Raw genomic sequence first — 27,979 nt, 5'->3', positions numbered from 1 at the left:
GGGTCTTGTCATGTAGCCCAGGCTGGCCTTGACCTTGCATTGATTCCCCTGCCTCAGCCTCCAGAGTCCTGGGATTACAGGCGTGTGCCACCATGCCCATGTTGGTAATGTTTTGATAAGAAGAGTTCCGGGAACAATTCATCTGGCCTGTTCTGAGCTGGACTGTGGCAGGAGGCATGGAAGCTAAAAATTCCCATGGTCAACACAGAGCACCTGCCTTCCTGAAGGTCACATCCAGGGGAAGCAGATTTACTCTTTCAATTGGAAGGACTCCTCCCATGGATGTTGATGGAACACCTACTTGGGACCAAGACCCAGGGATTTACAGAAGAGTAAGATGCAGACTCTGTCCTTAGAAGAATTTCAGTCTAGCAAGATTTGACCTACATCATGGAAAAATGCCTTTCTTCAGGTAAAGAGTATTTGTGGGTGGAAACCCCAAGAAATATAGTTTAGATTAGAAAGACATGGTTTTCATGTCTTCTTGGCTCTGTCCTTTTCCAGTCAAGTTCAATACTGGCTCTGTCACTTAGGTGAGGAATTTTTTTTTCGGTATCAGGGATTGAACTCTGGACCTTATGCTTGTGCGGCAGGTGACAGAACCAGGTTTGGCTGAAGAACATTAGATTTTAATAATAATCTCTTCTGGTGCTTGCTTCAGCAGCACATATAATAATAATCTCTTCTGTTTATATGATGTGTTTTCCTTTCAAAGCATTTCTGCTTCTGTCTTTTGAGCTCCACATTCCCTGATGAGGCAAGTTAGAGAAGGATCACTTCCATTATAGACAAAGGAAACAGGAGGCCCAGAGAGGCTGAGAGAGGAGTATGGGGTCACAAAGTTATCACAAGAACCAAAACAAGAAAATACTCAGTCCATTGTGCTATCTTTGTCAAGTGAAATTTTCAGTCACCTTGAATCCTGTCATATTTTTTCATAACCTTTATCTCTTCTGGTATTAGGGATCCCTGTCTTAGAGGAGAGACTGCAAGTCTGCAAGTGATTGATGTTTTCCTCTTCCTTTTTTGGGGAGGAAGGAATGGAACCTAGGGCCCCCTGCATGCTAGACAAATGCTCTATCACTGAGCTGCATCCTCAGCCCTTTTCCTTCCTTTCTCATTTAAGCATCTCTTTCCAGTACTTTCCAAAGGAGGCACATGATTCACCTGTTCGTTCAAAACACAGTGGCATCTTCTCTGTAGCAGGTGCCAAGGTCCATGAGTGAACAGGACTCAGGTGGAGAGGTCACAGTACAGGAGGGACACAGGGATGCCAAGGTCTACGGAGACACAGAGGAAGGGCCCTTCTACTGGATGAGGGCAGTAGGAGTCCAGGTAGACGCAGGGCCCAGGGGAACCACAGTCCTCCGGCGAGAGCAGAGCAAGGCTGAAGATGAGGATGGGGCAGGTTGATCTGGGAGGGGATGGCAGGGTCAGATAAAAGAGGGCCTTAAATGTCAGGCTAAGAAGCACGGTCTTCCTCCAGTCAGGGGGAGGGTCCTAATCAGGCACACCATAAGAGGTGCCCCTGGTGTTTAAAACATTTGGGAGGATGGACGGGCTGGCAGACACTCCCCCCAGTCACAAGGCCTCCATACCGACTCCCAGCCCTGGCCACATGACTGCTAGGAGATGTGAACACAAGAGGGGAAGCCGGAAGGTGTGATTGACACGGAGGTCCCAGAGAAGAGAGGAACTCTTTGGCCTTTGCCAGGATCTCTACGGCCCTCAGCATTTATATCTGTCAGCTGTGTGGGCCAGGTGAGTAAGCTTATTGGATATGAAACCCACATTTATGAGGACAGCATCTGATTTGCAGTTAATTTGTTGATGCAGCAAAACACATTGTTTCCAAAAGGTCAGGAGGGGAAGTCGCAGTGGAGTATCAACCTAATTACCTCAGCGGTGTGGATGAGCTGGTACCCCACGCTGGGCTGGGAGGGAAAGGCTCAACTGCCAGGCACGGACTTCGGGCAGAGAACACAGTGTACACAGGAGCGGAGGGGGTGTCCCTAGGGCCCAGGGAGCCATCTGCCTGCACTGTGGGGACAGCCAAGGCACTTCCTGCACCCGGCACATTTGTTAGCTCAGGTAACCCCCTGCGGAGAATGAGCACCGCTACCCCATGTTAAAGATGAGAGGAGGGGAGAAGTGCCCAGGGCCAGAGTCAGTGGATGATACTGAAAGCCTTTGGAAGAGGTGATGTGCTCATTTCAAGTTAATTACCAGCTGGGGTGGGGTGGGGGGGGTCCTGTGATGTCTGCATGGAGTAGGGGACCAGTAATGATCTAGGAATAGAATCACGGATTTACTTCAACCCCAATGGAGGACACCCCAAGGGCAATCACTTCAACATCCCTGTGCAGTTAGAATCAGCCTCCCCATTTCACTGTTGGGAAAGGAGGGTCACACAGAAGGTGAAATGTCCATCAGTGGGGATAGGCTAGACCCCAACCAGGGGGTGGTATGGGCAAGGAGGCTGGAGAGGACAGATGCCAGAGGCCACAGAATCCAATCAGCTTTGCTAAAGGCCGATGGTTGTGCACACATGTTTGGGGTGCCCTGGGAGCAGAAGCAATCTTCCAGAGTAGGTCACTGTCCTTCCCAAGGGCCAGAGCTGGTGGGGTGTGGCTGGTGTGGCTGCTGCAGGAGATAGCTGGCCTCCTAGGACCTTTGTCTCTAAATTGTGACCTGAATTATTCTTTCCCTCCCCAACAGACCCCACCTGGGCCAAAAGAAAGAGGTGCTGGGGTCCCAGAGGGGAAGCTGGACACGACCTGGGATTTCTCAGTCTCCTCTGGGAATGTGCATCAGCAGATGCTGCAAGGAACAGACAGCATGAGAGGGAAAATTCACAATTAATCTCTGCTGCTATTTAACGAGGGAAGAGTTCACCTGGTTAATTTTCCTGGCTAGTAGCCACATCAGTGCTCTGACCTGTGTGTGAAAGGGACCCAGTTGGGAGGGGAAGACAAAGCTTTCTGTAGCTTTACAAAGGGCCTCTGGGCCAGGAGCAAGGCTCCTCTACTCTTTGGGACTGGAAATCTGTTATTATGCAAGGTATGGAAATAAGAGGGCTTCTTTTGATATGCCTCCAAAAGGGAGTGTATTGAAGTGATATTTTTGTGGAATGTTTCCTTTGAAATGCCCAACCACCTCTCTCAGGCATGGCTCTCGCCTGTCCCCCAACTCTTGTCATTATTTCCAGTCCTCTTCCTCCAGCCTGGATCAAACTGATCTTGCTTGTTGGGGAGGATCAAATCCTCGCCTCTGCTTCAGAATTCAAGCAAGGGGAACCGGAACGGACCAGGCCCTGGTGTCACATGACATATGCACTGGGTCTGAGCTGCTCAGCAGGACGCCCTCTTTGACCTTTGTCCTTGAAGCATTTGCTGAGGTAACAAACTATCATCATCTGGTGGGATGCTCCTATAAGATACTCCACAGGAGGATGAACTGTCCACTGGGTGAGCGTTTGCTCACACAGGGCAACAAGGAGAGGCTTCTTTGAAGGAAAAAAAGGGGAGAGTGGGCAGAGTCTGCATGCTGGAGCACCCTTCATGGACCTGGGAGAGTTCAGAAGAGCCCGGAGGGCGCTGATCGTCAGACAGAGGCTCTTTTGTGATCCCATTCCACAGACAGGGAAGCTGAAGCTCTAACCCACATTCGCACCACACAGTGAGGACACCAGTGCCGCTGGGCTTGTCTCTGGCTATCAGACACGTGTCCCACAACTTGCTGTCCTGAGGGACCACCTGCAAGGGGACTCAGGGGTGTCTGGGTTGGAAGATGGCCTTGGAAGAAAAGCGTAGCACCTGCCTCAGGGCCTTGGAGCCTGGGCGGTGGCTCCTGGAGAGGGCATGCTCAGGACTGAAGGCTCCCTCACCCACCCACCATAAGGCGCCTTGAGAAGCCATTCTCTCCAGCTGGGCCCTGCATCCTCTTTGAGCCTGTGCATGAGTGCCGAGTTGAAAGCCGTCTCCAACTGGTCCTGAAGAGCAGTGCATTCTTCCCCGATGTTGACAGGAGTAGTATTTTGTATTGGTGCTGGTTAATTTGTAGTGGCATTTGTGGTTTGAAGCCTTGTCAAGATCCCTGATTACTTCCCGTGCAAGGAGCTAGGCTGACGGGGAAGTTCACATGCTGAACAAAAGCAGCCAGGCAGCTGGGAGGGAAGGCTGTGTGGCGGCCGGGTGACCCTGGCCGCTTGGGGGACAGTGGTGGGGGAGGGAGGCTGGCCAACAGTGGGGGAGGGGGAGGGGAGCCCTTTGTTTTTAGGCAGTGCAGGTGCACAGTCTGAATAGGTGGCATCCCATTGGTGGCTGGAGGTTGGGTACCAGATGCTCCCAGTGGCTGGGCAGGGCCAGGGAGCTTTGCTGATGTTGCCATTCTTTGCCCAGACAGAAGCAGGAGGCGGGCACATTGCTGCTACCTACACTGGGATGGCCATCTGGGATGCCATCTTGGGTCTTGGGTGACATTCTCAGGGGGTGGGGACTCATACAGAGGTTAAAGGATGGTTTTTAGATTTTGGCAGAGCTGATCCCTCTCTGATTCCAACAAAGGCTGCCCTGTGCTATGAACTCTACACGTAAGGCCTCATGATCTCAATGATCTCAATACCCCACGAAGGTGAAATCTCATTTGACAGATAAAGAAACTGAAGCTGTGTGGCTCAGTGACTGCCTAGGCCAAGCCTCACAGGTAACAGGTGGCAGAGCCACAATCTGAGCTCAGGTGTGCACGAGTCCATGTTCCTCCATGAGATGTGGCACACAGCGGCAGCTGGCAGAGGCTACAACATCCCCTCATCCCCCAGGATGCTCCTCTCCCACCTGTGTGGCTCTCCCTCTAACATCCTTTGAGCTTCCTGTCCTGGTAAGTGTGTTCTGACCCCACACAGGAAGGTCTGGCTCATCAGCTGCCTGCCTTCCACCAGGCCAGGCCCCTACTCCGTGAGAGTTTGCTCAGTACAGTAAGGAGCAGGGCCAGCTCAGCAAAACCAAGACTAATTTATCATCTCTCTGAAATGATGTCCACCCCCAACAGCATGCTCCTAGCAAATGAAAGTAAAAGCTTTCTCCTGCCTTTGCAGTGGTACAGAGAAGAATATTCTGCATCTTCTGAAAAGGGACCCTAGTGACACTTCTCAGGCCAGTGACTGCTCTCACTGCTGCCCACAGTCCAGGGGAGCTCGTCACATCCCTGTTCACAGAAGTGCTGCTCAAAATCTAGCCCTTGCCCTCTTGAACCCCATCTCCCACCCCATCACAAAGAGACTCCTCTTTCCAGCCCTACAAAGGACCTGCTCTGCCCCTTACACGCCTCTATTCTTCCTGACACACACACCGGTCCCATAAACCACTCCTTCAGTTGCCCACCTGATGGATTCCTGCTCATCCCTCAAGGCTGGACTCCCTTCCCTGAGAACTCTCTCCTCTCTTCCTACTCCAAAGAGTGGGGTGCTCCTTCCTCTTCCCTCCCCTGAGAAGGACAGTCCTCACATGGGCACCCTGGCTCCTGGCACAAGGCCTGGCATGCAACAAGTGCAAAGTACATGCCTGCCCAACAGAGGGAAACCAGCATTAAACTCTGAGTCAGGTCTTTACCATGCATGCAAATAATGCCAGGCCAACCAGTCACTGTTACCATCATCTGGGACATAAGACTGACAACAAGACTGGAAACATGTCTGGCTTGTTTGTAATCAGGAAAAACTCAACTCAGGGATATCCTAGCCTAACAGGCTGAGCACCAGGGCCATCCCCAAAAGCAAGAGAGTTTTTGAGTGGAATACAAATGCTGAAGCGATAGGAAGCTTAGATGTGAAATATCCCCAAATTTCCCCAGTGTATCTGTTAAAGAAAGACAGGTTAGCTAGATAGAAGGGTGGTATTTTTTCTTCCTGTGGAACAAATGGATGGAGAACCTGGTTTAAAATTCCTGGACCCTGGAATACATTTCTATCTGTGTCAAAGTCTACCATCCAGCGCCTCAGCAGAGTTTAAAATCCTAGCTAATAGGTTAACAACTGTTTTTCTTCAGCTTCAAATGAAGAATATCAGAAGGCTGGGGGAATATGCAGCTCTCCAATTTGTACGGACTGCACACAGCTCCCTGCAATGTGTGTTTGACAGGACTGACATTTTGTACCGCTGTGAGATGGGAAAATGTGTGACATTTTTATTCATGGTGGCGTACGCCCTTGTAATGATCAGCTCTGGTCGATGTGCTTACCGCAGCAGCCCCTGAGCCCTTGGAGAACAAACAGGAACCCAAGGTGCCAGCAGTTCGACTGCCTTATTAAACACTGCCAGGATCCTAACGAAGACCAACTGCTGGAAAATCTCACTGTCAAATCCTCAAGGACATTGTCAGCGCACAGCTAACTGCATATATTTTTCATTTAAAATACTGAAATCCAGCATTGTGCCATTACAACCGAGGGGAGGGGCGTCCACTCCAGTGGCCATCCTGTTAGCTGCTTCTTCAGAGTTCCCGATGCCAGAGGCTGATGTCCAGTGGGGTGAGCTCAAAAACGGGGTGGCAGAGATGGAAAGTGAACTTTCCGAAAACCCAGCCCTGCCTTCAGGGTGAACAGCAGAAAGTTACACGGCTCTGGGAAGAGTCACTTGAGAAAGTCAACTCACCAGGCCCCTTTGCAAACCAATGTATATCTACATAATTAGAAAACCTGTTCCCCACAGCCAACCATCTTCCTGTAGGTGCAAACCCATTACATCCTGCAACCTGGTGCTAATCAGCCTTCTGCTTGGTGGTAGACCTTAAGACATCTGGAGGAACACACGGCCATGGTAGGTGTCACACCTTGGCAGAAAAGCTGTGTGTCAGGTGCCCACCTGCTATCTCACCACTTGCCTCAATCAAAGTCCTCAAGGTCAGTGTGCAGGAGGACCCCCTCCTTTTGGCGGCCATTTCTAATGCTGATGCACACTTATAGAAGGAAGCCAGTCACCTGGCAGACCCTTGGTATTTCCCATGATTGTTAAACTAGGTGATCTGGTTATGGCTACATGCTCTAATGTATTATATATTTATTTTATAACTATGTATTATTTATACAGTGCCTCTATTTCCATACTCCAGCCCTTCTGCACCAAGATACACACTGCTATTTATTTATGGGATCCTTGGCATAAAAGGCCTAACAAGTCACTTGTGCATGGTTCTTGTGGGTTGCTGGTTAAACAACTAGATGTTTTCCACCCATCATGGGCACAGGCCTGCACTGAAGAGGCTACTAGTAAAGTTCGTTTAGCATAGCTGCACATCGCCCTTGGCTGAATTGGCTTGGGGTGGTGAAAAGCTGGCAATCTGGGGAGCAGGAGCCACAACAGTTCACATCCTAGGATGGGGGCAGGGGATGGACGAGATAAGCGACACAGAGCCTGGAGCTTATAGGACCGAGAGAGTGTAAAAAACAGGTAGCTGGTAGAAACCTGGAGAAAATGAAAGGTAATGAGGGTGAAGGGAGCCAAACCCTATTTCTCCCAAGCAGGCCATTCTGTCCCTCAGCAGAACCTGTTGCTTTGGGCTGTAGAGGGGGTGTCCATCGACTCTGAACAGCTCAGAGGACTCCCCCTTTTTATTGCAGCTGAACTTCAAACCTCCAGAGTGTGCTGACTGCATGAGGAGAAACTCAGGCAGTGTCCACCCTCGTGCCATTCCATGATAACTGCCTACTTAGCCCGGTTCTTTGGTCTCCTACCTTCTCGTCATCCTCAGCCCCTTACGCTGTGTCCTTGGTCAGGCTTCGCTAGCTTTTGCATGAACTGTTAGTGGTATTATGAGACATCTCCCTGCCTTTCCTACTTTCGTTCCTCCCCATGGTACTTCAGAATAAATGTTCTTAGCTGTCATTCCTGAATATATCCCTTCTCTGGCTCCTAGCCACTCACAGGGTATGATTCAAGCTCCCTCAAGGCTTGGACACTGCCTACCTGTGCAGTTTGGCTCTTGACCCTACTGGCCTCTCATCTCTACCCTAGCCCCATTTTCCCTGAAAATGAAGTGAAAAGTCACTCATCTCCTCTGCTCATGCCATGCTCTACTTGATAGGTAACTTGTCTTCAAGATCCAGTTCCAAGTTCCATCCTCTGATGGCCTGGTCTGATCCTCCCAGGCATCCTCAGTGCCCTACTCAGACCAGGATATCTCTGTCCATTAGCATTTCTCCTTTGATGTGGCTTGTTAGCTGTCTCTCCCAGACCCGAGGGCTGTGAAGGCAGCAAACATCTTATCCTCCTGTGACTTTGGGGACTTGGCATCTGGCATGCCTTGGTATGTGTTGTAGGAGTAAAAAAAGGAATTCATGAGGCCATAAAAGAATAACTTCCTCAGTGGAAGGATCCGAGTTTGATCCCCGGTACCAAAAAACAAACAAACAAACAAAACAACAAAAAAGAATAACTTCCTGGGCCAGGGATTTAGCTCAGTGGTTCTGATGCCTGCCTCACAAGTGCAAGGTCCGGAGTCTGATCCCCGGTACCAAAAAAAAAGAAAAAAAAGAATAACTTCCTAGCAAGGAACTCCAAAGCTTCAGGAATTTTCTTTTGCAGTGCTGAGGACTGATTCCAGGGACTCGCACATGCTAGGCCAAGTGCCCTACTACTGATCTACATCCCCGGCCCTTTTTGTTTTGAGACAAGGTCTTCCAACTTGACCAGGCTGGCCTTGAACTTGGGATCCCTCTGCTTTAGCCTCCCCAGTAGCTGGGATTACAAGTGTGTGCCTCTATGTTCGACCAAAGCTTCAGGATTTCTAATCACCAGATGAGAGGAATAGAGGGGAAGAAGAGTTCTTGCTGGTCACCATGGCTAAGGCAATGGAAAGTGTTTGATGGACGGCCCTGAGCATATACTTCCCTTTCTCCCTCCCTGTCTCTGCGGACAGAAAAGTTCTCACACTTGAGAGTCAGTCTCTAGCCTTCTGCTGACTGCTCACGATACCAGGCCTTCCAAGGTAACATCTTGCCAAAGTCCAACCTGCTGCCCAAGGAAACATTTACTGCCAATCCCTCTAGCATATGTAAAGAAGTTCACCTGGGGAGGTTTGGGACTTTGGCATGTCAAGGAGGGCTGAGAATGTTTGTAGTCATGGAACCATGAGGCTGACGGACAGCAACATCCCGGAAATACAGTTTAAACTGCTTCTGGGCAATGTTTTTCCCGCATGATTCTTTGCATTGAAAGTGGGATATATTCAGTACCCTTTTGGAGAAGTCCCTTTTGTATATTCTCTACCCATACTTCTATTACACTGTATTTAGAAATTCTCTGCAGTATATACAAAATGTGACACAATAGTTCAGAAGACATGGACTAAGCAGACTGACACTGAAACTAATCAGCCAAAAAAGTCCCCAGTTGGGGACATGGTCAATGCAATCTCAGATAAGCGTGCAGGAGACTGGCACACAGCCTTGGCTGCCAGGGAGCGGCTGTCATTACCCTGCTGTCTCAGGATCTAACTGGCAGGACAGTAAGGCAAAAGCAGGAGCTTTCAATCTGAATTCACTGTAATAGTCAGGGGGCTATATAAGGCCCTCGGCCCTGCAGAAAGTGGGGTGACAGTGGTCCTAATGCAGCGCTGTCTTGGGAAGAGGATGTGAAGAAATGTGTGCTCTGCTGAGTACAGTGCCAGGCACATAGCAGGCATCCGGAAGGGTAGCACCACTGTGTTCTTACACCTGTTACGGCATCTGGAGCTTAGCTAGTTTCATTCTGGGGATAAAGCAAAGCTCCAGGTCCGGGGGGGCAGCCATGAGTCTTAGGAGTGAGAGAGAAGCAGGACCAAGTGACCTTGCCCCCTGCAGTCATCCTAAGCCACATTTCTGCATAGTGACACTGGTGGCCCTCATTTAGTGGTTGAGAAAGTAGTTAGAACTGATGAAGAGGACTTGATGAGGGGATAGGGAGGGCCCAGGCTGTAGCAGCAGATAGGCCCGGGTTTGAGTTCTTGCCCTGCCACTTACTGTATGACCTTGGGCAAGTTGCTTAACCTCTCTGAGCATCAGCTCTCCTGGGGTAATGATAACAGCATTGATTTTACAGAGCTGCAGAAAAGGTTAAGCAAGATGATGCTTGAGGAGGGGCCTGTCTCTGACAGGTCCACATCACAAGGAAAACCTTCAAAGTCCATCTGACCTCTTCTTGCCCCCTCATCTCTTGGTTGGTCCTTGTCATCCCTTCCCAGGCATGGGCGGGTTAATAATTCACCCAGTCCACAGGCAGCGCTCGGCCCTGACCGGGTAGGGATTGATGGGGGATATGCAGGAGACAGCTCCCCACATGCATCCATTCCTGTGGCCACAGGGCAGGGACTTCCTGTGCAGCCTGGACACCGAGCTGACTCTCTCAAAGGATCTTGCTTGTGGGATATAATTTATTTTCAATATTTTATGTTTTATTTCCCCTTCCCTACTGTGATAAACTCCCCACCTTTGGCACAGAGAATTCTAATCTGAGAAAATGCCTCCTCTGGTCTCGCTGAATCAGATTTTCTGCTCTTGCCCTGCTGGGCTCAATATCTCCCTGGCAGGGAGCTAGATATGGAGCGGCTCTAACACAGACCTTTAAAGAAATGCTGTTTTTAGGTTCTGGTTGGTCCCCTGGCAAAGAGGCCCCACTGTCACATTGCTGAACACAGACAGACTCGGGGACTCGAGGCCTGTCACTCACAACACTGCTCTGCATACCACCAGAAAGCCACTGTGGAACGAGGGTCCCCTCTTTGTTTTTTTTTATTTTAGCTTTGCCTGCTCTGCTGAATGGATCAGCTGCTCAAGGGCACAGGTATGAGTCGACCTGCCCACATTTCCCCCTGATTTGCCACCTTTCATGCATTCTCTCACTCACCATTTGGTCATTCCCCAAACTCCCACTGGGCAGCTTGTTTGTGCCAGGCCCTGTGAGGTGCCCAGAATAGAGAGATGAAGCCAACACCACCTCTGACTGGGGACTGTGTGTAAGCGTACCACCAGAAAGCAGCCGACAGAGCTGGTGCTAGCCCAGTGCAGCAAAGAATCACAGGCTTGGAGGAGTCAGGGGTAGAGCGGGGGGGCTTAGCCAGGGCAGGGGTATTGGAAGGGTAGGTGGGATTCAGGTGAGAGAGAAGATGAATGACATTCCTGGGGGGCAGAGATAGTAGGAGCTGATTCATCTTGGGATCCCCCTTCACCTGGCCCAGAGTCTGGCCTAGAGCAAATCCCCATAAGTCAGTGAATGAATATACAACATGTGGGGGGCTAGAGAAAAAGACTCTGCCCAATGTTGGGGACACCTCATGTAGTCTTGCAGGGTGAGCAGGATCTGGCCAGCAGTAGAGGATGGATGGCAGGGACTCCCAAGCCCGAAAGCCTGGCTGTGGTCAGGATGGGCTGGGAGGCGGTGGCTTCTGGGCGGGCCCTGAAGGCTGGCATGCTGATCATACAGGCACATCGGTGACCAGGGAGGGAATCCGGGGGGTACTCATACTCTGGAGGGCTGAGGGGCTGCCTTTCTCAATACTTACTAGTGTTTCCTGATACCCTCTGTGTCTCACAGGCCAGATCTAGGGAGCCCATGGGCAGGGTAAGCCACTCCAGTAGCTGAAGCTCATGAAAGAGGAACAGGTTAGAAACAGGCACTGAGAAATCCCAAAACAAAAATGGTGCTAGAAACCATGGGTAGAGCACCCCCTGGCTTCCATGGAGTGCAATCAGAAACAGGCCAGAGCCTGGTAGGAGCACCGTCTAAGGGAAGGGAAGACAAAACACAGTTCCAGGTTCAAAGCCCAGCTCAGACCTCCTTCGGCCAGACTCTGTATGTGGCTGACCAGAGCAATTTCCATTCCTCTTTGTGTATTTTGGCTAGATCTTTCTGGAGAATTCACCTTGGGGAAATGAATGATTTAAAGATGAGAATCCTTCATTGTGATCAGCTGGAAAAAGCAAGTGGGGACTGCCTGGTCCACGACAGGAAATGTGGGACTTAGCAGGAAGTCAGCTGCCATCCCGTCCTAGAATAGCCCAGAAGAGCTCCCATGTTTAGCCTCCTGGGTTTGGAACCTTCCTCACGTATCTGAGACAAAGCCTGAAGAAATGGTTCCCACACACCCTAGGGAAACGAGCACTCTGCCTAGCCCTTGAAGCAGACAAAGAGTGAGGTGTGATCGTTCCTCGTGTTGATGTTGCAGTGCTGTCCAGCAAGTCACTGGTGAGGAGGTGATGGACAGGTCCTAAGGATGCTGGCAGGGGAATGGCTCTGAGGACCAAACTGGTTGGAGTTGAAGACAAATGAAAAGGGCAAACAGGGAACTTGGGGATCCCCCACAGCCTGATCACACAGGCCTTTCAGAACAACCAGATGGATTAAGTTGAACCACTGGCTATCAAACTGTGGGCTACCAGAAGTCGGGGACTGGGTCATTGCCATCCCTGTTTTCACAGATGTGGCTCAGAAGAGTCATCAGTGATTTCCTGCTGAACAAATGACCTAGATTCTTGGCTTCTCTACCTCTCCACAACTGGCCCCTGGACTGCAGGTGATCCTGCTGCTCTCCAAGAAGCCATCACAGAGAGCTATGGACAACTGTCTCCATCTCTTCAATCTAGGACACCTGGCACCTACCTCCCTGACTACCACGCATTGACCCTCTGCAAAGGGATAAATCCAAGACCTTCACAGGGTAGCTGAGCAGATTACATGGGCCAACCTATTGAATGGTGGTGGTAGTACATGAAGACCTATTTCTCCAGGTGCCAGTGCAGTGCCTGGCAGGTGGTGGGCAACTCAGCCCCGCCCCAGCCACACTCAGACCACTGGATTCCTAGCACATGGAGGGACTCAGACTGACACTCAAGTGCTCAGATCCCAGTAGGAGGGGTGGTCTAGGGCAGAGACTGACCTTGGCCCCAGCCCTTCTGCAGCTGACCTTCACTATGCCCAGTGGACATGGTGTAGCTTACAAAGCAAGTTGCTGTTTTGAAGCTGGATTTTCATTGGTTGCTGCTATTTCTCAGTCCTTCCAAGCAAACTAGGAGCTCTACCCACACCACTGAGCTTTCTGGCCTCTTCAGCTCCTTGCAATGAGTACTGCTTAAGAAGGCAGCACAGAATGCTTGGTCAGAAGTCTCCTCAATTTCCAACTGGGTCCTTATGAATTTCCAGAATCTGATTTCTCTTCTTTGGCAAATTTCCCCTCCTGAAATCAAATGTGTCTACCCAGAGGAGGAAACCCCAGCCTTGTGAAGCTTTCATCACAAAGCAGTCTCTGGGCTAAGCTGGGCTGTGGAAAGTTGAGTGCACATGGAAGACAGGCCTAGTCAACTACTATAGACAGAAACCCACTGCCAGCTGGGGCTAAGCTGCTTTTGGTAATGGCAGGGAGTTGAAACAACTTTGGACAGCCATGCCACCAGGAAGGAAGGTAGGGCGCTGTCACGTCACTCTGCAGCTGCTTCAAAGGCCAAATCAGAGCTGGAGGGAAGGCAGCCATCATGGTGCAGTGGTTCTGCTTTCTCACACAAAGACTGGATAAAACGAGCGAAGAAGGGGCAATGAAAAGGAGGAAATATCTGGAAACAGTAGGCCTGGAGGGCCGGGGATTTAGCTCAGTGGTTTTGCCGCCTGCTGCACAAGCGCAAGGACCCAAGTTCGATCCCTGGTACAAAAAACAAACAAACAAACAAAAAAACAGTAGGCCTGGAAGGAGCAGTGTGCATAGAGCTTGATCTTGGGCTCTGAGAACATGGCTGATGAGCTAGCTGAGAAAATGAATGTAGACTGTAGATTCCAACACTCGCCAGCCTGTTCACACCTGATGCTGGTGTCCCAAACTGCCACCCATCCCATCTGCTCCAGTCCAAGTCAGACTTTGGCAGCATCATCTACTATCTCCAGCAACAGCTCTGGGCCACATCACCAGTACCTCTCCTTCAGCATGATGACACTTGGCCTCCTTTGGTAGACTTTGCTTTCCTATCAAGAGCTGTGGGGACACAGGTCAGTTACAAGCCTGTCCAGGTAGGAAGGCAGTCCAAGGGCATACATGTTCCGAGATCCAAGAGGACTGCCATGCACTGGGAGGACCAAGGCTTAGGTGGTCTGATAGCTGGCTCTGCTCTTGCCCACTGGGGAAAGAGACTGATATTTACCTTGGGCCTAAATGCCAGCCTGAACAAGTTATTTTTAGGCCATATCTCATTTAATCCTGATAGGAACCTATGATGGTAGTATTATCATTCCCTGTCTAAAGGTGAGCAAACTGAGTTTCATGGAGGTTACACAACTTTTTGAAAGTCACCAGGTAGTTAGCGTCAAATGAAATTTGAGCCCAGACTTGTCTGATTCTACCATCTGTGCTTGCTGAATGCAGTGGTCCATGCCTGTAATCCCAGCACTTGGAAGGCTGAGGCAGGAGGACTGCCATGAGTTCAAGGCTAGCATGGGTTACACTGTGAGTTCAAGGCCAGCCTAAACTACATAGTGAGACCCTATCTCTAAATCAACCAACCAACCTATCAATCTGTGCTTCATTCATGCTACCTCACTGTCTCTAGCAAATGATCTGCATTTGCCTATCAGCAGTTAAATTTAGGGGAAGAGAGGTGTCTGTATTTGGTTTTTCCTCCATCTCCAGGAATAAGTTCTATATGTGTGTCTGTGTCTGTGTGCATATGGGTTTGTATGTATGTATAATTTTTTGGCCATACCATTTGGAAGCAAGTTTCTGGCATCATGCTATTTCACTGCTAAATACTTCAGCATGTATCTCCTAGGAATAAAGGTAAGGAATACATACAAAAACCATGATATTAACAATGTCATCTAACATCCCAGTCCATCTTCAAATTTTCAAACTTTCCTAAGAAAAACATCTTTAAAGTAAAAAACAAAAAAACAAAACACCCCCCCACACAACATATAATGCAAGTTATCTTCACATTTTGCACTTGGTTTGTATCATTAGTCTCTTTTACAGATAAATCGTTATGTCTGATTTATGCGGCTGCTTTATTCCACGATTCACTGGATGATGGGCCTCTCTCCTTTCTGGCTCCTCTCTTCTCCCTCCCCTGCACAGGTATGCTAGCCCTCGGGGTGGAGGGAAGGAAGTCCTAGTCCTCTGCTTTATTCCTCTCCCTTCTCTTAGGATCTCATAAAAACACACAAAATAAAATGAGACAGGATATAAGCACCTATAACACAAAGCTGTTTCTACTTGGAAACTAATCCTTAAATGGAAAGTGAATTTGGAAACAGTTTTTGACCACTAATTGAATATTCATTTTTCTTGTTCAATTGAACAGAATTATAAGCACAGCAACTGAAATGAAACCAAATAACTTGCTGGACACATAGTGAGTACTTAAACAACAATCAATCAATTATGACCTAATTTAAACATCCACAGCAGTAACAAAACCCTGGGATGTTTATAGACAGCTCTGTGCCAGGCTCTGCAGAAGACAGACTCTGAGAGACTCAGGTTTTCATGGAAGAGGAAGGCATTAAAGAGACGATCACAAGACTGTGAGAAGCATGGCAAGTGCGAAGTCCGGGGTAGCACAAACACAAGCACAGCCAACTCTTCCTAGGGCAGGATTTATAAAAGGGATCTGCTGTGGGACTGGACAGGCAAGGTGGGGAAGGTCCTCATGGGCCATGCCAAGGCAGAAGATGGAATTTTTAGGGGAGGCTGGGAGATGGGTGACACGGTTCCTATGCATACTTCAGGCAGCCCCTTCAAGGCCATGTGGGGACTGCAGCAGGGGTGCAGCTTAGGGGTCTGTGGCAGAGTGCAGTCATGCAGCTAGCATCAAGGCTGAAGCAGTCGATGGAGAGGAGGGACTCAGCAGCATTGGGAGGTGGAAGGGAGAGGCTCTGGGATGGCATGTGGAGCCAGGTTCTGTATGGACAGCAGCACTACTTGCTGAGGTGGGGGATGGAGGTGTAGGGTTTTGTGGGGAGTGTATGTTCTCCCTGCAGGCCAGCGCTTGAGGTGTCTGGGAAACACAGAACACCTGCTGGAGGTGGTTGGGAGCAATGGCTGAATTGAAGGGTGTGTCACTTTCAACCTAAATGGATTTTTTTTTTGGTACTGGGGAATGAATTCGGGTCCTTGTGCTTGTGGGGCAGGCAATGGAACCACTGAGCTAAATCCCTGGCTGCTTTCAACCTAAGTGGAGCAGAAGGGGTTTATCAGGGCACTCAGAGCCAAGGGTGCTGAGAAGCTATTTAGTGACTAAGTGCCTTCTCCTGTGCAGCGTGGGATAGGTACTAAATGACGAGCTCACACCCGGAAAGTGAGGACTCTCCAGACAAGCAGCAATCGCATTCTAAGAGCTGGTCCTACAATGGTATCCGGAACTCTCTGGACAGCTGGTTCTCTGGAAGCCACAGTGGTGCTTGACTGGGACTCTGGTTTAACCAGCTTTTTAAGCTTCACATTAAACAATGTCAAAGATCTTTGCCCAAATGAGAGAACAGAGGCACCTTTCAATACATAATTTTTTATAGTTTGACAGATTGGAAAGCAGGTAATTACTCTGTTTGCAGATCAATCACTTAGGGGAAACATGAAGAAGGGGATTTTGAAAGGGGTTTGACGTGTATTTTCAGGCAATGTGCTTTCCTATCAATGGGGCTCTTGAGAAAGTTAGCCTGGCCCTGGCCAATGCCATGAGCAGGCTGCACCCAGTGTCCCTGGACTCCAGAGCCAGCCCAGTTCCCTCGTCAGAAGGGAGAGCTGCACATGGTCAAGATAAGCAGAGGGGCTGTGATGGCTTTCGAGCAGGGATGAGCTATTCCTTCCAGCAAACAGTGTCCAAGCTGAGTGTTTTCCTCATTTGTACAAGGGCTTTGAGGGGGCTTTTGTCCTCATTAGCCCATGGTAAAGACCAATGCAACAAGCACAGATGAGAAAGCACTTAGTGGCTTGGCCATCTGAGAAAATGCAGGGAACAGAGCAGTTTCTGTGGGGCACTACCTCTGCTGACTCTTCCCAAGAGGAGGGGTTACGGCAAGTTGTTCTGGCTAGGGAAGTTGCCAGGCTGTGGGGGGAGGACACTGCTTCCTGATTGTGTCCGTAGCCATTCCCCATCCCAGAAGAGAAAAGCAGGGGGAACTTTTATGGGGTCTCTGCCTGTCTTCTCATCCCTTTCCTGGGGGTAGGTGGGGCCTCTCCTGGGGTCTGGGAAGGAAGTGGGGTCTGGCAGGAAGCTTCTCCATCCTTGCCAGCTCCCCACTAGGCCCACAGCCCCTCCTTGCTAGGGGCCTGTAGGCTGCAGTGTCCCAGTACACTTATCCTGTATGAAGTAACTCAGTCTTTTAAATTCCGAGGCAATGTTTTAGCAACCATTTGGCCCCAGGTCTAAAGCAATATTCTTCTTTTAGTCTTAATTTAAAAAGCTGGCATTTTAATTTCATTTGACTGTCTCCTGGACCTTATTTCTCAATTGATTCTAAACATGAGAAAGGCGAAAATAATTACTTAAATCCTCTTTAAACATTTCCCAAGGTAGAAACAGGCATTCTCAAGCTATCTGACACCTTTGAACTCTTCAAAGAAACCATAAATGATAAAGATGCAGAGGCCAGCTAAGAATCCACTTTGCTCATCTCAAACTCTGAGTGGTGTAACTTATATCTGCCTTAGCAAACAAATGACTTGTTGTGAGTTCAGTTTGTTGACAAAATAACTTTTAATATATGTAGGGTGGTCCTGGGGGTGAAGAGGTTGCCTCTTTGGGGCCCTCAGAGTGTGCTGGCCTCACCTCTCTCCTCACCCGTCATACTCTGGGATGGGACTATTGATGTCCTGGTCTGTCTCCACCATTACACCCTACCAGTATGGACACTGAAGACTTATGTGTCTTATACATGGTATGTGGGTGATTAGATGCATAACTGAATGGAGGGAGTCTCGGCCTCGAAGGAGAAACTCTGCTGAGGTACTGAGGCAGAGGACAACAGAGTGCCTTTTCTCTTGGCAGGGGCCACTCTGACACAACCACCTCTCCATGTCACCCAGTGGGATGTCACCACAGAGCTGCCCTGACTAGCTGCATGGGCACCATCTTTGTAAGGTGGAGAGATTAATGCAGCCATCTCAATAGTGGGCATCCCCACTGGCGTTCTTTCTTTCTTTTTTCCTTTTGGTACCAGGGGTCAAACTCAGGTCCTTGTGCTTGTGAGGCAAACGGCAGAACCATTGAGCTAAATCCCTGGCCTGCCACTGGTGTTCTTAATGAAAGTCTCAGAAATGCAAACCCAGAGCAAAGGTTTTTCTGTAGTTAGTGTGCAAGATCTGATAGGTGAATTATTTTGCTGACACACATCAGCTTCAACAGACATATTGAACAGCTGAAGTCCCTTTTGGTATAGGAGCTGATGTGGGCTTGAGTCAGATAGTCTGCTTTCTGTGCTGGTGACACAATCTTAGGCGGTTCCCTTCAGGTCCCTGAGCTCCACCTCTTGAGTCCATAAAACGGGGCTAATGATCCTTTCTTCAAAGGGCTATGGCGAGAAGACACAAGATATTTGGGAATCCCATCTGTTTTTTCCAAAAAGAGAATGTATACCACTAGGGCTACGTGACTGGTTTTAGTTATCTATGGGTGAGCATAACAGTTTCTTATATGTTTAGAAAAAAAGTGGACTAGTACGTTAAACTTATGAGATACCAATCACTTAAGATGAGGCTAATGTAGGTATGGGAGTCAGGTCTGAGTCTGTTTAAAGACAAATATCAAATAACAAGAAACAGTACAGATGGAAGGAGAGTGTGGCAAAAATGTATGAACTGGAACTCGAAGGCCTGTCCTTTAGGTAGAATATCGGAGTCCCTAAAACTCTCGACTGCCAGTAGTAGTAGCTTTACATGCTGTGGCCAATGGACCATCACACCAGGCTCTGGGGAAGCACTGAAGGATAACCAACCACCAGACAAAGCTGGAAAGAGTTAAAAGAAAGGGGTCTGTGGTTTCCTGGCCCATCCCCCAGCAGCTAATCTGTCACCTAATGAAGAAGGGGCAGGGACAAGTGAGCTAGCTGGCAGTTCACTTACAGCAAACTGATTAAGAGTGTTCAACCAACAGCAGACTGTAGACCTTTCCAGAGAAAATAAATAGAGTGTAGACTGTATGCAAATGTGTTTGTCACTTTGACAGCACGTCTCAATTAAGGCATCTCGTGGCTGTGGGTAGGCTCTGCGGCTGCAGCTGGAAGGGAGAGAGCCCGCTGCATGGCTGATACTAGGGGCTTGACCTTAATCCACATGCATGCATTAAAAAAAAATCCTGCCTTCCTGTACACTTGCATAATGCTGGCAGCCACGTGAGGGAAGTGACAAACGGGGAAAAAAAGCCACTTTCATCCTCTCCAGTTTGCAGACCTGTGAAGGCACAGACAGCTCTTATTTCAACAGAGTTTGGGGTGGCTTTTTTAATTGTTTATCCCCCACCCGTGCACATGCACACACTCTTATTCTGCATTTAGCTAGGAATGACATTAAAGCATCTCTATTTCTTGCTGAAATGGAAAAGAAAGTCTTTCTCCATTTCAAATAGGGCCTCCTTTTTTTGTGTTTCGAAAAAGGAATGTTTAACACCATGAAATCCCTCTCCCCCCGCCCCCTCTTTCTCTGTAATGGGCTCCAAACTCCAGCGAGGGGCTCCTTTCATGGCAGGTTAGTATGTGCAGGAATGAGGACAAAGGAAAGCAGGAAGCTGACTCTGGAATGCCATGCTGGTGACAACCAGGGGCTGTGCTTTCAGCAAACACAGCCGGGAACTAGGGTGCAGAATTTTCCAACAGGGCCCTAGCTGGGAGCAGGCAGCTTTTCAGAGGGTACCAACACCACTGAAATTTGAAGATGATAATTAACCAAATGAACACTGCCCCATTCATGCTTCTTCTTTTGCACTCACTACATTTCAATTTTTATAACATCCTTTTAAGGCATAAAAGCAGAAAAGGGGGTAGGTAAATCACCCTAAGTTAAAAGAGGTAAGAACATATTATCTGAAAAGATTGATTAGAGAAGAATGATTATGTTTCAACCAATTCATATCTTATAGTAATAGCCACAGCAATAATTTCATTAGTTCCCTCCACTGCTAAATTACTCAATGCCTGGTGCATAGCATGCACTTGATAAACAGGAATGTTTTAAATGTACAATTCTAGGCCATTTGTGTGGTAAAATAACAATCACATCTAAAGTAAAAATCATTTAAAGACTAGTATAATCATGCCTCAGCTAACAAATGGGTAATGAATCAGGTGATTTAAAAATAAATAACCTTGCAGATTCTAGTTACAGCCATATCTTGCTAACAGAGCCATTTCTCAAAAAAAAAAAAAAAAAAAAAAAAAAAAGACTTTTGTTAACCAAAGGAATCAGTTCAAGAGAAGGGAAAGGTATATAATATTTTTCAACCAAAAATTTAACGATGGATAGGAAATGGATAAAAAATTTTAGTTTCCATATGGAGTACAATGTGTTACCTAAGGGGAGGGCAAGACAAATTGTCAATGTTCAAATTATTGAAAATAGTTGGGTAAAGAATTGGATCTCTAGAATTGTAGCGAGGGTGTTTACTCTGAGAAGCATGACTCCCAATATTGATTTTCAGGAAGTACATTAATAAAGAACTCCTAATTGATTTTTTTAAGGCTTTGCTTGTTGCCTTTTATTTGAAGGTGCAAAGAAGGGCCTGGGATGCTAAAGTGTTCTAATGAGATGCTTAGCTAACAGGCACCTTAAACACTGTGCTTGGGAGTAGGGGAGGCAGCAGCTGCATTTAATGACTTTATTCAATCTCAGAGCTAGCTGATGACCAGAGCCATGCTGTCTCCTCCAAATTTTTGAATATTCACCTTCAAAACATGTTTATACCAGATAAACATTTCAAGTGAAAAACTCTGCAGAGCTGCTTTGCCAAGGAGAGCTGGAATGAGAAACTGTCTGTGGCATGTGCTACAGTTTCTGGTACAAACAAAACAAAAGCTTCAAACCAAAAAATGAAATAGACCCATAAAAGGGCCAGGGTACATACCTGCCCAAAATGGACGGTGATTGGCCTCCGGTCCTCTCGGAGCTTGGGGTCCTTGGCCTGCACTAGTGGCGATGGCGCAGTCTTTGGCAGTGGCTCTTCTGCAGTGGAGGCACAGCCGTTTTCTGCAAAGTCCTGCAGGGAGGGATATGGTCTGGGGTTGGTGCTTGGGCCCTGGCCCCATGCTCCTTCATAGCCCACAGCTAAGAAGCCTGACAAGGAACTCCCTGGGGGTGGGGGTGGGGTTCTGAGCCTATCCTCCTGGAGAGAGGGAGGAAATGGAAAGCTAACTTGACCCTTTGACTTTTAAGGACTAGAGGGACCAAAATCACCTACATTAAATTATAAAGATAATGTAATTCACAGCAGTGAAAAAGTCATGTTTTAGCCCACTATCTTACATAGCTATTTTCATTTTTACATATTCACTTTTTTTACATGCAGACATTTAAAAATTACTTGCAATCACAGCTCATTCTTAATTTTATGTCCTATTTTCCGTAATACATTATAAGCATCACCATGGTGCTACATAGCCATTATAATAATTTCAATGAATATATAATATTCTATTGAGCAAATATACAATAATTTAATAAACCATTATTTATTCCTAATTTTTCAAAAACTTTCAACCAGTGATAAATATTACAGATTTCCATTCTTTTGTATTATTTCTTCTATGGGAAGCCCTAGGAATGAAATTATTAGGTCAAAATATATAAACATTTTAAAGACTTTTTATTCATTCCACCAAATTGCTTTCCAATTTACACCAACTACCAACAATGGATGCATTATCAGCTTCACAGTACTTGTTAGCCTTATCATTTTTAAAATGTATTGCTAATTTAATAGGTGAAAAATTAGACCTCATTGTTGTTTTAATTTGCATCACTTTGATTATCTGTGAATGCAGAAGTTGACTTACTTATGATGTTACTGTTTGTGAACGTGTCATGTCCCTGTTCCTCTTTTCTATCCTGTCTTTCAAGAAGAGAATAAAGAGACTGAATTCTCACTTAGGACCCCTGACTTAGGGGACATTTAGGGAACCACAGATGTATTTTTAAATCTAGAAATTTACATTACACTTGTACTTCTAACGAGTGAAGTCAAAGTCTAAGGAAAAGAATAACTCCAGTGTGCAAAAGGCAGGTAATGGGGCCTCTGGTGAACACTGGTTTAACAAACATGGGCTAAGTGGAACACAGATGTGGCCCGCTTGTGCCACAGGCGTTACGTGTTTCATTTAGGGCAAGAAAGTTGCTTCAATCTTCACAGTAAGGCAGAGAATAAATGTACTAAGAAATAACATTTAAATAATCTCTTTTTTTTTAACCATCTAAAAACAACTCAGAGCCTGACTCAAACTGTAAAGATATTTTCCAATTCTTTTCATTGTAAAAACAAACATACACTTTGGTCAACAGAACGTACTCCCTTAATACTCAATAAACTCTGCACATCAGACTTTTGATAATTGGTTGCTCTTAACTTCTTGGCTGAATAACCTGAATGCTACGTCATGGGGGAAAGCGGTTGATCATTCAATAATGGTATATTAAGGAGGAAACATATATAACATTCCCGAGCCTCAGTTTCTTCATCTGTAAAATGGGATTTGGTAGTTATGAGGATTAAAGGAGATAAGTAATGTAACATATATGCCTAGAACATTATTAGCTACTCAAGAAACTATAGCAATTGTACATTATCACCCCCCCCCCCATATATTTATTTGATCTCATACATCCAGCTGCGTACTTCCTGGCTTCCTTTTCTAAGGAAGAGTCTGGTTGTCAAGGCCAGCTCTGAGGCACCTCTGTTGCTTGGTAAAGAGTTCAGGGGGCTGATGATCTCTTGGCTTTCCAGGGAGGGCTTGGATGAAGTGGCCCACAAAGGACTGGCAGTCTCAGCCAGGGCTAAGGCTCCATGATGAAAGAGGCAGCTGACACCCAACTAAAAATGTCTCATTTGGAAAGGGCCAGTCCCAAGGAGCTCAGGTCCAGTAGAACAAAGTGTGTGTGTGTGTGTGTGCGCGTGCGTGCATGTGTGCAGCTACTTCTGTGCCAGAAAGCAACAAAGAGCAAAGAAGGCATTTTGGATCCAGGTAGACACAGAGGCTGAACAAGGCCAAACGGTAACAAATTCCTGATGGGTCCAGGATATGCTTGTAATTCGGTTTTGATCAGAATCATGGGAAAAATGAAGTTCGTGAAACCAGGCACTACTGTATTGTGCTTCCATGCATGCGTGTATGGCTGAGAAAATGGAGCTGCATATGGTACAAGGGGATGTAAATTGAAAAATTCTAATATGATAGCTATTTAAAAAAAGAAAATGCATGTGGTAGCTGTTTTGGGGTAAAGTGTTATAGTTTAAATGTATAAATAAAAAATGCCTTCTAGTTTTGTTTTTACCATTAACTAGCTGTCTGATCATTCAAATTTATTCAATTTCTTTGCAACTCTTTCTTCATTTTTACAATGGGGACATGATCACCTGCTGGGAAAATTTCAAAGCTATTGGGAGAATGAGTTAAATGAGATAAGACATGAGGAAGCTTTGAAAAATGCTCCAGCACTGTGCAAACTGAACGTGAGATCCTTACCCACTGCAAAGGATAGAGAGAGCTACCCTGTGTAGAGCAAGTCCTTTTCCCTGGTGGGTACTTTTCCAGATCCTTAGTCTTCATTTTCTTCTTTTTGGTACCGGGGATTGAACTCGGGTCCTTGCGCTTGTGCAGCAGGCAGCGAAACCACTGAGCTAAATCCCTGGCTCCCATTTTCTTTGTTTTTTTTAATACCAGGGATCAAACTCAGGACCTTGTGCTTGCGAGTCAGGCACAGCACCCCTGAGCTAAATCCCCGGCCCTGGTCTTCATTTTCACATAGTTCCCACAATAATCACAAGGTAAGCAGATTATCTCTTTTATAGGTGAGGCAATAAGGCTCAGAGGAGGTAACTACCCAAGGCCACAAAGCCAGAAAGTGGAGGAGCCAGGGCTAGTGACTCCTCAACCCATAAAAAGAGCACAAGTGTAGGTATCCTGGACATAAGAGTGCTCAGAGCACGATCAGAAGTGACCTCTCCTTTTCCGTCACCCTTTTCACTAGACCCATGAAGACATTGCCATGCCCTGTGCTAGTGATCTGTGTATCCCTGTAGGCTGTATGTCCCTTGGGGCCTGGATTCTTTTGAATCTAGCACATGTTCCCCAACAAATCTTTGTAAAATTGAACTAAAGATTTGGAAGGTAAATGTATCCAATATACAAGTGTCTGATTATCAAAAAGCAGTGCTGTACATTCACTTAGAAGATCTAGAGGCACACACAGTTCCTTACAAAGTCCTGTGGGTCACCCCACTCACTGCCTCACTTCTTCATTCTTGTTCCCACCTGGAAAAAGAACTATTGCTACCTCCTAGGAAGTCACAGGGAGCAGTGTAGGAAGAGCCCAGGTCAAGAACAAAATAGCTACAATGTACATCCTCTACTGTATCTTCCAGCAGAGATCATGCATATAGTAGGGAGCCCATACAGCAAGTTTGGATACTCATGATTACATAAAATTATGGCCTAGAACTGAGCTGTCAGTGCAGGGTTTGGGCAGCAGGTTCTCATACCTTGCTGCTAGGAATATAAATAGGTAATTTATGTGAAAAACCTAGAAGATGTACATGCCCTTTGGCTCACTAGTTCTAGAAATTTATCCTACTGGAAGTAAGAATTGTTGCAAAGTTTTACCTATGAGGATATCTGCCTAGAAAAATTGGAACTTAGTTGTCCAAAATGAGATTAAATAATGTATATATGCCCAGCAGACACAATTTCCTGTAGTCATTTAAAATATTGACATGTGGAGGAAACATTTAGTGGCCTGGGATATATTAAGAATATAGTAAGGGAGAATGCAGGTTATAAAACATGAGTATTTTCTTTTTGCTTCTCTAACTTGTTGAATTTTTCCCAATAAACATGTATTTTGTTTGCAAACAGGAGAAAACTGACCTTCTAAATGTCATTTTTAAAAAGGAAGAACAGGAGGCTGATGGGAAGGGTATTCCGTCCTGGAGGGTCACACAGAAGGAAGACACCAGACAGATCTCAGATCAGGGGCCACTGTGGGGTGGCAGATCTGTTCACAGGAGCCCCAAGGCTCAGAGCACTGGGGCTCTACCAGACCCCATCCCTCGGCAGGGCAAAGGCGGCAGACAGTAATTCTATTCCTGTCACTTTCCCTGAGCGTTTCCTGGAATCAAAAATCCCATCTGAGCCAATCTCCACCTCTCTGTGGAGAAGATGGACATGGCAGACAGTATGTCCTTGGACAGGAGTCTCTGTGAGCCATCAGGGAGGGAGAAACCCAGGGTCTCAGGAGCCACAGGACAAAGAGGGCTGTGAGCGGCCTTGGAGGCAGAGGCAGAGATGAGAGAGGTGGCATTCTAGACCAGAGGAACAAAAGGGCCTGCATGCAGAATGCGGGGGGGGGGGGGGGCTTCATGCTGGGTGAGGAGGTGGGAGGTTTGCAATGTCACAAAAGTCTTAACTAAAGGAGTTGGCTTGGTCAGACCTGTGTTCTAGAGAAATTCCTCTGGCAGTCATATGAGCAACCTAAAGAGAGGTAGCCCATGCTAGCCACTTCTCAGGGGATATGTACATGGGATGGGTGCACATGGGCAGACAAGCTGCTCCAAGTGTGTGATGTAAGAAAATGGACAACTGGGCATAGTGGCAGATGCCAGCACTTGGGAGGCTGAGGCAGGAGGGTTGCTGAGAGTACAAGGTCAGCCTGGGCTGCATAGTGAGTTCACGGCAAGCCTGGACTACATAGTGAGACTGTATTAAAAAAACAAACAAACAAAAGCAACAACAACAACAACAACAACAAAAACAAACCAAAAAAAAAGAAAAAGAAAATGGACAGAATAGAAACTCTCATTTGTGGAGTGGCTACTATGTGCTATTTATACACATTACCTCTTCTAATCCAGTAAAAATCTATTTCCTCTAGCTAGTTTCACAGAAGTCTAGAAACTCACCCAAGGCCACACAGTAACATCTTACATAACCAGCATGGAACCCAGCTCATCTGCCTCAGAAGCCCAGATCCACAGAAGTTGCCCTGTCTCTGATTTAGATCATTTGTGGAAGAACTTTGTTCTCCACTCTGAGATTCATATTAAATATGAGTATTGATATTAAACCAGTAGCCAAAGTTGCATCTCTGTGATTGAGGCAGCAGCTTATTTCAATGTGTCTGCAGACAGGGAACTGACAGTTGTGTGATAAGGTGTGAAAATGTCTGTTCTACAAGAGTCTACCTGGCTCTCCCTGCACCGCATGTGCTCGCTCTCTCCCTTCAATGCACTCGGAAGTGTTTGGGCAGAAACTCAAGCCAACTGTGAATCTGCTCCTTTCAATCATGGAGACTCTAAACAAGCTCAATTTGTCTTTTAAAGATCAAGGGTTTAAAAGCTTTACAAAGGGCTGTGAAATGAGCCCATTTAGTTACAACATTTTGGTACTACAGAAAAACGATAAAATTTTCAGGAGTTCTTCAAGAGGCACAAAATTACATTCTTATATGAGTACTCTAATGTTTCCTGCAGGTGAGGAGCAAGTGTGCGCAGGCCGTCCTCATGCCAGCCTGGCACGGAGCAGCAGTGCAATATAATTTGTCAACATTCTTCTGCAAGCCAGCTCTGTCAGGGACATGTTCCAAGAGAGCACCACATCCTCCCTTCGAAAGCAAAGGCTGGGTAGGATCCTTGTCATTTCTTCTTCTTCCTAATTTTGAACAAGTCAGACTTCAAAGGAGGCCAACCTATGGCAGAACTTGATCACCTCGCTCCATTTACCCAGAGAAATGTATCTCCATCTTTCTTTTTTTTTGTTGTTGCTGGGCTGAGGCAGAGCAGGTGTGGAATAAAGCCACACTATAAGATCTATGAACAATTATTTGCCAATGGTCACACAGATAGCCTGAAAGCTTCTCTTTCAGAGGCTTTGAAATCTGCAGCACAAATGAACAAGGGACAGAGAAGGGGCCCTGCTCAGTCATATTAGAGATGGACCCGCCACACACCACAATGACCTCTCCACAGGTCGGCCCCACATTTTCTATTTGCAATTCAAACCCAAGGCAAGAGCAGAGAGGGCAAGATTGGGTTCTTGATTATATCTGGGAGGTCACCATTGCTATGCAGAGTTAGAGGAGGCCAGGTGGCAACCCAGTACATTTGAAAATTGGATCTTTGTTGGGAACTGCCTCAATTTCATAGCAAAACCCAAACTTGAGATGTCTATCCGATGCATCTAGGGAGCCACATGGATAGGTTCCATGTAAAGGAGAGGGGGTAAAGGGAAAGGGAAGAAAAAAGCCAAGGAAATATTTTCCACTGTAGTGAGAGAGGTCAGATGAAGCCAAGTCCTAAATTAGTTCAAGAAAAGGAGCTGGGGAGCGCCAGAGACCCAGGGCCTGCATGTACTGAACAATACTAGAGTTTCAATTACAAAACAGCTCTTCTGAGAACAACTGCAAAATATCAAGTCTGTGGAAATCTGTAAGACCGAAGGGGGGAAAAGTGAAAATTGAAAAGGGTGCACTAATAGATCTGTCAACAGTCCAATGGTGACAAACCACATTTCTATAAAATGCCTTCACCGTTTGTGTCACCTGAAATGTACTGACACTCTCTATAGAACATTATCTCCTGAAGCTATTCTTGAAAAGACTGGCAGGGGGAAAAAGAGGGGAGGGAAAAAATAGGCTTTAGGTACTGTCAAGGAGTGGAAAGGGAGGTGGTGTGGAAGGAACATGATCTAGATTGTTTAAATGAACCTCTGAATGAACATGTTTAAAAAAGCTGGGCTCCACAGCTGTTGCAGAAAGGATATGCATCATAGATAGGGGT

At 46.9% G+C, this 27,979-nt stretch overlaps 1 protein-coding gene across 15 annotated transcripts in view; it reads right to left on the bottom strand.

Moving 5' to 3' along the window:
* The window catches only part of Dennd1a (DENN domain containing 1A), a 518,837-nt gene that overhangs the window by 31,259 nt on the left and 459,599 nt on the right, over window positions 1-27,979 (bottom strand). For all 15 annotated transcript variants that reach the window (XM_087182787.1, XM_087182786.1, XM_013073588.3 and 12 more), the window contains one exon: window positions 21,062-21,193. In XM_087182787.1, coding sequence (XP_087038913.1) covers window positions 21,062-21,193 — 132 coding nt within the window. The remainder of the gene's footprint in view (window positions 1-21,061; window positions 21,194-27,979) is intronic.

This window comes from Heterocephalus glaber, unplaced genomic scaffold (assembly GCF_053883595.1).
Source record: "Heterocephalus glaber isolate CG9 unplaced genomic scaffold, H.glaber_assembly_v1.0 deba00001479, whole genome shotgun sequence".
NCBI lineage: Eukaryota > Metazoa > Chordata > Mammalia > Rodentia > Bathyergidae > Heterocephalus > Heterocephalus glaber.
Note: the sequence above shows the minus strand (reverse complement) of the source record. Positions and strands in the feature narration are given on the sequence as shown.